At 47.7% G+C, this 11,313-nt stretch overlaps 1 protein-coding gene across 2 annotated transcripts in view; it reads left to right on the forward strand.

The window, feature by feature from the left end:
• The window catches only part of LOC123754516 (nitric oxide synthase, salivary gland), a 32,693-nt gene extending 23,607 nt beyond the window's left edge, over positions 1–9,086 (forward strand). For both annotated transcript variants that reach the window (XM_045736985.2, XM_045736984.2), the window contains 7 exons: positions 545–708; positions 1,596–1,806; positions 1,937–2,024; positions 4,354–4,484; positions 4,646–4,800; positions 5,265–5,456; positions 6,327–9,086. In XM_045736985.2, coding sequence (XP_045592941.1) covers positions 545–708; positions 1,596–1,806; positions 1,937–2,024; positions 4,354–4,484; positions 4,646–4,800; positions 5,265–5,456; positions 6,327–6,386 — 1,001 coding nt within the window. In that variant the 3' untranslated portion in view covers positions 6,387–9,086. The remainder of the gene's footprint in view (positions 1–544; positions 709–1,595; positions 1,807–1,936; positions 2,025–4,353; positions 4,485–4,645; positions 4,801–5,264; positions 5,457–6,326) is intronic.
• Positions 9,087–11,313: the final 2,227 nt, after the last annotated feature.

Here is an 11,313-nt window from a genome sequence, read left to right on the forward strand (position 1 = left end):
GTGACGCCGGTAGGATATGGTCACAGTGACGCAGGTAGGATATGGTCACACAGTGACGCAGGTAGGATATGGTCACAGTGACGCAGGTAGGATATGGTCACAGTGACGCAGGTAGGATATGGTCACAGTGACGCAGGTAGGATATGGTCACAGTGACGCAGGTAGGATATGGTCACAGTGACGCAGGTAGGATATGGTCACAGTGACGCAGGTAGGATATGATCACAGTGACGCAGGTAGGATAGGTACCTTGGATGATACAGAGAAACAGAACCCAAGAACGACACAAATTAGAAAGGCTTCGAGGATAACGATGATAAAGACAGGTTTGGAAGGATGGCACTGGTAGGACGGACCCTTAGGGTGACGCAAGCACAACTGTCTCAACATTAGTGTGACTCTGCAGGTGTGTAAACATTAGTGTGACTCTGCAGGTGTGTAAATATTAGTGTGACTCTGCAGGTGTGTAAACATTAGTGTGACTACAGCTGTGTAAACATTAGTGTGACTCTACAGGTGTGTAAACATTAGTGCGACTCTACAGGTGTGTACTGGGAGCAGCACCCACGGCTGCCTGTGGCCAGCCCTCGCCTCCTACTCTCCCACTACCTGGACATCAACACGCCGCCCACGCCCGCACTTCTGCAGCTACTGGCCGCCCACGCCGTCAACAACCACCACGCCTCCACCCTCACTCGCCTAGCCCAGGTAACTCACCTTAATCACCTGTTTCGGCTCTGACTCTGTGATCACCTTATCCTGACTAATATGGCTGCGGGTGATGGTCTATGACCCTTGTAGCAGTTGACATCTCTCCTGTAGGTACACTTTAGACAGGAACTATCAGCATGCGATTTGGCTTCGTGTACGAGGTGTAGCTGGTCACTGAAGCACACTGTTGGCAGCAGTTGAGCAGTTTTCAGACTCTGGCTTGATTAAGAACTGCCCTCAGAGACTCGTTTTGAAGATTGTCATTAAGGGATAGAAGAAATTCTTAGAAATTTCTTAGAAATTGCAACTTTGCCAGACAACCAAGCTTCAATATTCGGTCAAAGACACGAGCAGTGTCCCGTGACACTGTAACATTTTCTTGTTCATGGGCACTAAATGTTATTTTCTAGTTGACTGTGCCTCCAAGATATAGAAAATGGGTATTCTTAAAGTTAGCTTTTCTCTAAGACACAGTTTGACTCATCTCTAAGTTGTGACAGTTTCGTGGGTCAGCAGCCTTCCCTAAGGTGTCACAAGCAAAGAATAATGGTCTTTGTTTATTCTTTGCAGGCATAAACAATTAGAAAATAAGAGTTCCCAGAAACAAACAAAAGTGGCCTTTAGTTAAACTGATGCCACACTTAGGAGGGTAGACATAGCCTAAGTTACTCTATCCTTTTGAGATGTAGCCTATTGTTTCAATAAACGTATTTGAACTTGAAAACAATCATATCTAAAACCACTCTCCAATGCACGCTCCTTCCCTTACATGCTCCCTCCCTTACATGCTCCCTCCCTTACATGCTCCCTCCCTTACATGCTCCCTCCCTTACATGCTCCCTCCCTTACATGCTCCCTCCCTCATATTCTCTCCCTCTCCACAGGACGGTGAAGAGTACCGTGGGTGGAGAGCGAGGGAGTACCCACACCTGCTGGAGGTGTTGGAGATGTTCCCAAGCGTGGAGGTGGAGGTGGGGGTGGTGGTGGCCGCCCTGCCCCTCCTCCAGCCCCGCTACTACTCCATCAGCAGCTCTCCTCTCCTACACCCGCGGCTCCTCCACATCACTCTCTCAGGCGTCCAGTATCGAACACGGGGTGAGAGAACTCACACTATACGTCTCTCTCACTGCTTTTATAGTGATAGTGATATAGTGACTGATAGAGAGAGAGTGGTGGTGATATGAGGTAGTGCAGAGGTTAGTGTTAAGACCATTGTATCTTGCAGGAGGCAGCGGCCCGGTGCACCAGGGTGTGGCCACGGGCTTCCTCAAGAACATCACGACAGGCGACAGTGTTCAACTCTTCCATCGCAGGTGAATATTTGTGTGTAATTGTCTAGGTGTAGTTACAGGAGGAGAGCTACGCTCGTGGTGTCCCGTCTTCCCAGCACTCTTTGTCATATAACGCGGTGAAACTACTGACGGTCTTGGCCTCCACCACCTTCTCACTTAACTTGTTCCAACCCTCTACCACTCTGTTGGTGAAAGAAAATTTTCTAATATTTTTTTCGGCACCTTTGTTTCCTTAGCTTGAATCTGTGTCCTCTTGTTCGTCAAGTTGCTGGTTTCAGGAATTCCTCTGTTAATTTGGTCGATTCCTGTTAGTATTTTGTAAGTGGTGATCATATCACTTTTTTTCTTCTATCTTCTAGTTCTGGCATGGTTAATGCCTCTAGTCTCTCCTCGTAACTCTTGGTTTTCAGTTCCGGAAGCCATTTTGTAGCGTCCCGCTGCACCTTTTCCAGTTTTTTTATGTGCTTCTTGAGATTTGGGCACCACACAGCTGCTGCATATTCCAGTTCTGGTCTCACAAAATGTTATGAACAGTTTCTTTAGTATTTTACCATCCATATAATTAAACGCAAGTCTGAAGTTGGAAAGCAATGTTCCTCTCACAATGTTCTTTACGTGTTCCTCTGGCGACAGCTTACTATCCAAAACCACCTCTAGGTCTCTTTTATTACAGTTCTGTAATTCCATTCCACATAATTTGTAAGTTGTGCGAGGTCTATTTTCTCCGATTCCACATTCCATAACATGACATTTATTCATATTGAATTCCATTTGCCACGTGTCGCTCCAAGCACTTATTTTATCTAGATCAATGATAAGGACATTGCAGTCGTCTGCGTCTCCAGTCTTCCCCAGTATATTACCATCAAGCACAAACGTGTTCATATAATTCTGTATTCCTTCTGGTAGAGGGTTTATGTAGACGAGTAACATTACTGGTGCAAGAACTGAGCCCTGTGATACTCCGCTAGTAACTCTCCTCCAGTCAGATACATTGTCTCTGATTACCGCCCTCATCTGTCTATCAGTTAAAAAGTTTTGCATCCATGTCAGAAGTCTCCCTGTCACTCCTCCAACATGTTCCAGTTTCCAGAACAGCTTCTTGTGTGGGACTATCAAAAGCCTTTTTTAGGTCCAGATAGACACAGTCAACCCAACCATCTCTTTCCTGTAGTATCTCTGTTGCTCTATCATAAAAACTAAGAAGAGTTGTTACACAGGATCTTCCTGTTCGAAAACCTTACTGTCTGTCCGTTATTATGTCATTACTCTCTAGGTGTTCAACCTATTTGGCTTTATTTGTTGCTAGTGTTTTGACTACCACGCTTGTTAATGATACGGGCCTATAATTTAGAGGTTCCTCTCGACTACCATTTGTACAGATTGGAACTATGTTTGTCTTTTTCTATTTATTTGCTAAGATTCCTGTGCACAAGGATGTCTGGAATATTAATTGGAGTGGAATGCTCAGCTCAGTTGCACATTCTCGCAGCACCCAAGGTGAAACTCCATCAGGTCCAACTGTTTTATTTCTTCCTGAAGAAAGTGTTTGTGTGTGTGTGTGTGTGTGTGTGTGTGTGTGTGTGTGTGTGTGTGTGTGTGTGTGTGTGTGTTTGTGTGTGTGTGTGTGTGTGTGTGTGTGTGTGTGTGTGTGTGTGTGTGTGTGTGTGTGTGTGTGTGTGTGTGTGTGTGTGTGTGTGTGTGTTTGTGTGTGTGTGTGTGTGTGTGTGTGTGTGTGTGTGTGTAATTACCTAAGTGTAGTTACAGGATGAGAGCTACGCTCGTGGTGTCCCGTCTTCCCAGCACTCTTTGTCATATAACGCTTTGAAACTACTGACGGTTTTGGCCTCCACCACCTTCTCACCTAACTTGTTCCAACCGTCTACCACTGTGTGTGTGTGTGAGTGTGTGTGTGTGTGTGTGTGTGTGTGTGTGTGTGTGTGTGTGTGTGTGTGTGTGTGTGTGAGTGTGTGTGTGTGTGTGTGTGTGTGTGTGTGTGTGTGTGTGTGTGTGTGTGTGTGTGTGTGTGTGTGTGTGTGTAAACACAAAAGCGGTTGGATATTTTCGTTTATTTTTCCTAATATATCTTGTTCTCTGTCCTAAGTTGGAAACCAGATGCTGGGGGCTAGCCCCACCAAACTCTGCAGGGGGACTGGTCATGGGTATGGAACAGATATAGGCTCATCAGGAGTCCACTTGGGGTCGAGACATCTTCTATTCGCCCATACGAGGCAGCTCCTATTGTATATTTCCCCAAACTCATGCATAATACTTCGCGCCATCGTGAACATTATTAATTAACAATAATTATTAAATAATGATAGTAATAAGTGAAGGGTCCGTCTTGCAGTGTTGCCAACTTCCACTTGCCGAGTGACCCTAAGGTGCCAGTGGTGCTGGTGGGTGCTGGGAGTGGCATCGCGCCCTTCAGGGGGTTCTGGCAGCACTATCACCACATGAGGACCCAAGCTCACGCTCACTGTAAGTCCCACTAACTTACTTTAACTTGGAATAACTTAACACTGCCACTTTACACTGTGAACATAGTAATGATAGTAGCTAGGAATACCGGTGCATTATTAAGGTGGGTTAAGAGGACTAGTGAGTTAAGAGGAGATGTTAGATGTAATGGTTTGTTGCAGGTGGAGGAGGAGGGGAGCCCGGGCGGGTGTTGGTGTACTACGGGTGTAGGACCCATGCTGACCACCTCTATGCTGAGGAGAAGCAGGCCATGCTGAGGTCCGGTGCCATCACCAGCTCCAGTCTGGCACTCTCCAGGCAACCCGGGCTGCCTAAGGTAATGTACTCACCTAGTTGTGCTTGTGGGGGTTGAGCTCTGGCTCTTTGGTCCCGCCTCTCAACTGTCAATCAACTGGTGTACAGGTTCCTGAGGCTACTGGGCTCTATCATATCTACATTATAAACTGTGTATGGAGTCAGCCTCCACCACATCACTGCCTAATGCATTCCATCCGTTAACTACTCTGACACTGAAAAAGTTCTTTCTAATGTCTGTGGCTCATTTGAGACCTCCATTTCCACCTGTGTCCCCTAGTGCATGTGCCCCTTGTGTTAAATAGCCTGTCTTTATCTACCCTATGAATTTCTTTGAGAATATTGAATGTGGTGATCATGTCCCCTCTAATTCTTCTGTCTTCCAGCGACGTGAGGTTTAATTCCCGTTAATTAATGTGTGTGTGGGCCTTACCACGCCCCCCCCCCCACGTACTAACACACACACGTGCTCCCCCCCCCCCACAGATGCACGTGCAGGAGCTGTTGCTGAGCCAGGGCCGGGAGCTACAGCAGCACCTGGTGGAGGGCGGGGGCCATGTGTACGTGTGTGGCGGGGAGGCCATGGCCAGGGGCGTCCACGGGGCCCTCAACACTCTCCTACAGCAGCACGGGGCCCTCTCTCCCGCGGGGGCCCGCGCCTTCCTCTCTCAGCTCAAGGTGAGGGAGAATGTCTCGTCTCTCAGGTCATGGTGAGGAGGAATGTCTCGTCTCTCAGCTCAAGGTGAGGGGGAATGTCTTGTCTCTCAGGTCATGGTGAGGGAGAATGTCTCCTCTCTCAGCTCAAGGTGAGGGAGAATGTCTCCTCTCTCAGCTCAAGGTGAGGGAGAATGTCTCGTCTCTCAGCTCAAGGTGAGGGAGAATGTCTCGTCTCTCAGCTCAAGGTGAGGGGGAATGTCTCGTCTCTCAGCTCAAGGTGAGGGAGAATGTCTCCTCTCTCAGCTCAAGGTGAGGGAGAATGTCTCCTCACTCAGTTCAAGGTGAGGGGGAATGTCTCGTCTCTCAGCTCAAGGTGAGGGAGAATGTCTCGTCTCTCAGCTCAAGGTGAGGGGGAATGTCTCATCTCTCAGCTCAAGGTGAGGGAAAATGTCTCCTCTCTCAGCTCAAGGTGAGGGGAAATGTGTCGTCTCTCAGCTCAAAGTGAGAGAGAATATGTCATCTCTCACCTCAAGCTCTCAGCGCGGGGGGGGGGGAGTAATAACAAGTGATTCATTCAATTTAATTTATATATTTACGAAGCTAATTACACTGTTATATTAGATTAAGATTTGTTAGGTTAGTTTAGGTTATTTAAGGTTAGGTTAGGTTAGATCAAATTAGATTAGATTAAATTAGGTTAGATTAGTTTATTAGTTTAGATCAGGTTAGATTAGATTAGGTGTTGGCCCCATGACAGGTGTTGGACCCCATGACACGCCAATAATCTCACCCTCAGTCATGAGTGTATAATTATTTATGTTTAGAATGTTGTTAAGTGTTACAAAAACTCTGAGATTATAATTATTATTTGTTATTTAATTTCATCTTCAGGAGGAAAATAGATACCACGAGGACACGTTTGGTGTTCGTGTCGGGACGGCAACACTGTAGCCGCCCGGACATGGCAACACTGCAGCCAGCCAGACGTGGCACCACTGTAGCCGCCCGGACATGGCAACACTGCAGCCAGCCAGACGTGGCACCACTGTAGCCGCCCGGACATGGCAACACTGCAGCCAGCCAGACGTGGCACCACTGTAGCCGCCCGGACATGGCAACACTGCAGCCAGCCAGACGTGGCACCACTATAGCCGCCCGGACATGGCAACACTGCAGCCAGCCAGACGTGGCACCACTGTAGCCGCCCGGACATGGCAACACTGCAGCCAGCCAGACGTGGCAACACTGCAACTATCTGGACCTGGTAACACTGCAGCTATCCGGACATGGTAACACTGCAGCCAGCCAGACGTGGCACCACTGCAGCTATCCGGACATGGTAATACTGCAGGTAGCTAGACGTGGCAACACTGCAGCTGTCCGGACATAGTAATATTGCAGCCAGCCAGACGTGGCAACACTGCAGCTATCCGGACATGGTAATGCTGCAGCCAGCCACACGTGGCAACACTGTAGCCGCCCGGACATGGTAACACTGCAACCAGCCAGACGTGGCACCATTGTAGCCAGCCAGACGTGGCAACACTGCAGCCAGTCAGACGTGGTATCACTGTAGCCAGCCAGACGTGGCAACACTGCAGGCAGCCAGACGTGACAACACTGCAGCAAGCCAGACGTGGCACCACTGCGGCTAATCAGACGTGGCACCACTGTAGCCGCCCGGACATGGTAACACTGCCGCCAGCCAGACGTGGTAACACTTCAGCCAGCCAGACATAGCAACACTGCAGCCAGCTAGACGTAGCAACACTGCAGCCAGCCAGACGTGGCAACACTGTAGCCGCCCGGACATGGTAACACTGCCGCCAGCCAGACCTGGTAACACTTCAGCCAGCCAGACGTAGCACCACTGCAGCCAGCCAGACGTGGGCAACACTTTAGCCGCCCGGACATGGTCACACTGCAGCCAGCCAAACATTGCAACACTGTAGCAGCCCGGACATGGTAACACTGCAGCCAGCCAGACGTGGTAACACTGCAGCCAGCCAAACGTGGCAACACTGTAGCCGCCCGGACATGGTAACACTGCAGCCAGCCAAACGTGGCAACACTGTAGCCGCCCGGACATGGTAACACTGCAGCCAGCCAGACGTGGTAACACTGCAGCCAGCCAAACGTGGCAACACTGTAGCCGCCCGGACATGGTAACACTGCAGCCAGCCAGACGTGGTAACACTGCAGCCAGCCAAACGTGGCAACACTGTAGCCGCCCGGACATGGTAACACTGCAGCCAGCCAGACGTGGTAACACTGCAGCCAGCCAAACGTGGCAACACTGTAGCCGCCCGGACATGGTAACACTGCAGCCAGCCAGACGTGGTAACACTGCAGCCAGCCAAACGTGGCAACACTGTAGCCGCCCGGACATGGTAACACTGCAGCCAGCCAGACGTGGTAACACTGCATGGGTTCTATTACAACTATCAAAGAGTTGTTAGGCTGAGAATGTGTGGAGTGGTTGTATGGTCATCATGGTTTAGAGATTTAAACCTGGGCTGCATGTTGTGTGACAACACTTTATTATAGTTCTGACAGCAGAGTTGTGCTGGGTGATGATGCTGGGCTTGAGGCACCTTGTGCTGATTGAACCCCGAGCACTGTTGTTGTTGTTGATTCAACAACTGGGAACAAAAAGTTCAAAGTAGCACGGAACTTTTAACGGACTTACAAGTATGGTGATCCCGTAGTGGACTTACCTGGCACAGGAGCGGCGCTGTAACCCAGGCATAGATACTGTGTGTTTACCTAGTTGTGCTGACCTGGTTGAGCTCTGCTCTTTCGGCCAGCCTCTCAACTGTCAATCAACGATCTTTTTTTCTTTCCACACACTCACACTTCAGGAAGCATCCTGTAACAGCTGTCTAGCTCCCAGATACTTATTTACCGCTAGGCGAACAGGTGCATCAGGGTGAAAGAAACTCTGCCCATTTGTCTCCGCCATCGCTGGGGATGGCAGTTTAATAGGGATAGACTAGTGAGTAGTGTGGTGTAAGGAAAACAGAGTGGGGAAACATATCTGAACAAATCCGCAAGGCTGTGATGAGGGTTCGAACCTACGTCCTGGATGATCCCAGACGCGCCTTAGTCAACTGCGCCACAACATGGTCGTGGTCCTCACCACGGCCTTGTGGATTTGTTCATTTAATGTATCACGCTATTGTGATTTGTGTAACATATCTGATCTTTGAGAGTATACCAACAGTTTGAGACTGTTTTTTGGCTGTGTTGTACATGAGCATTGAAGTTATACTCAAGTTCCTTGGTCTATGTATAAGCCTACGAACTTTTCCCTCATGTTTATTATTTATGTTGACAATATCTATCTGAAGGCGAATTTGGTTTGATAATTTGCTTCCAGATACAATATGTAGCAGATCTTGCCTATATTTAGTGCGAGTTTGTTGGTTGACATCCGTGAGTGGACTTTGTTTTTTATTATCTGAGTTAGTGGCACAATTGCCGAGGATGATATTAGGTATATTATATATTTTCTCTAAATATTATGTTCCCTCTACATTCTAGTTATGTAAATAATGTAATTATTCTCTATTTTCATGCCTGGATTATTTGTGGTATATGATAATATAGCATTTGTTAATTGTTTAATAGTATAATAAACTAAGAAATTGTTTACTTGTTTTACAAATGCAGGTTCTCCGGATAATGGATTCTATCATGCACGTTTGTGTTTTTTGTTATATATTTACACTATTATTAATTAATTGGTTTTGGTTCATTACGTGAAGATCACACCAGGGAGAACATATATATTATTATGAACACAAAACCTTTATAACATTGCTACAACAAAGCATGGTCCAATCAAGTTATTACCCAAATACATAATTTAGGTGGAATCCCAGGGACCAACCCCGCAATGGTCACTTGACCCAATTTGTAACTAGGTAGGGCTAACCAGACGAGCCCATTGTTCAGGTGGGAACCTCCCATTTTGCAACCCTTCCCCACACCAGTGTGGCCCCTATACTCAGTGGCTGCAGCCCCTGGGTAGGCTTAACTCTCAGATGAAGAAACACGAGGTACATGCACATGACCTACGTATGGGAAATATTTATGTATGTATTTATTTAGTTTGTCCACCGCCACAGCAAGCAGGAGCTACCCCATCGCACCTGCAGGAAGAACATAAGTAATTATTAAAAGACACCGCCAAAGGCAGCACATAAGAGCCCCCCCTCAACATGAAAGTGTCCACAAGGGAAGAGTTCGATTAAATTCAACATTGTCTATTTACAGCAAGCTTGGCAAGGGAATAAACTATCATGTTCTTGCAGGCCAATGTGTGAAGGGATCTACAACAGATTGATTCTGATCCCAAGTATGCATATATACACCTATCTCTGGCTTCAGAGGCAAGAACTACCAGTTGATTATAAGCTACCTGAAGCAAGTAATGAGAAATGGGAATTTGGAGATAATTAAGGTGTCTACTGGCTCATACTTGTATACAAGATTGTGGGAACACCAAGCAGACCAATCCTCTCCCCCTTCTCAGGCTTTGAACTAGTCCTCTCACTTGCCGTAAGAGTGAACTAGTCCTCTCACTTGCCGTAAGAGTGAACTAGTCCTCTCACTTGCCGTAAGAGTGAACTAGTCCTCTCACTTGCCGTAAGAGTGAACTAGTCCTCTCACTTGCCGTAAGAGTGAACTAGTCCTCTCACTTGCCGTAAGAGTGAACTAGTCCTCTCACTTGCCGTAAGAGTGAACTAGTCCTCTCACTTGCCGTAAGAGTGAACTAGTCCTCTCACTTGCCGTAAGAGTGAACTAGTCCTCTCACTTGCCGTAAGAGTGAACTAGTCCTCTCACTTGCCGTAAGAGTGAACTAGTCCTCTCACTTGCCGTAAGAGTGAACTAGTCCTCTCACTTGCCGTAAGAGTGAACTAGTCCTCTCACTTGCCGTAAGAGTGAACTAGTCCTCTCACTTGCCGTAAGAGTGAACTAGTCCTCTCACTTGCCGTAAGAGTGAACTAGTCCTCTCACTTGCCGTAAGAGTGAACTAGTCCTCTCACTTGCCGTAAGAGTGAACTAGTCCTCTCACTTGCCGTAAGAGTGAACTAGTCCTCTCACTTGCCGTAAGAGTGAACTAGTCCTCTCACTTGCCGTAAGAGTGAACTAGTCCTCTCACTTGCCGTAAGAGTGAACTAGTCCTCTCACTTGCCGTAAGAGTGAACTAGTCCTCTCACTTGCCGTAAGAGTGAACTAGTCCTCTCACTTGCCGTAAGAGTGAACTAGTCCTCTCACTTGCCGTAAGAGTGAACTAGTCCTCTCACTTGCCGTAAGAGTGAACTAGTCCTCTCACTTGCCGTAAGAGTGAACTAGTCCTCTCACTTGCCGTAAGAGTGAACTAGTCCTCTCACTTGCCGTAAGAGTGAACTAGTCCTCTCACTTGCCGTAAGAGTGAACTAGTCCTCTCACTTGCCGTAAGAGTGAACTAGTCCTCTCACTTGCCGTAAGAGTGAACTAGTCCTCTCACTTGCCGTAAGAGTGAACTAGTCCTCTCACTTGCCGTAAGAGTGAACTAGTCCTCTCACTTGCCGTAAGAGTGAACTAGTCCTCTCACTTGCCGTAAGAGTGAACTAGTCCTCTCACTTGCCGTAAGAGTGAACTAGTCCTCTCACTTGCCGTAAGAGTGAACTAGTCCTCTCACTTGCCGTAAGAGTGAACTAGTCCTCTCACTTGCCGTAAGAGTGAACTAGTCCTCTCACTTGCCGTAAGAGTGAACTAGTCCTCTCACTTGCCGTAAGAGTGAACTAGTCCTCTCACTTGCCGTAAGAGTGAACTAGTCCTCTCACTTGCCATCATATTCTCTTGTCTAGTTCATACCCCATGAATTATA

This window comes from Procambarus clarkii, chromosome 18, assembly GCF_040958095.1.
Source record: "Procambarus clarkii isolate CNS0578487 chromosome 18, FALCON_Pclarkii_2.0, whole genome shotgun sequence".
NCBI lineage: Eukaryota > Metazoa > Arthropoda > Malacostraca > Decapoda > Cambaridae > Procambarus > Procambarus clarkii.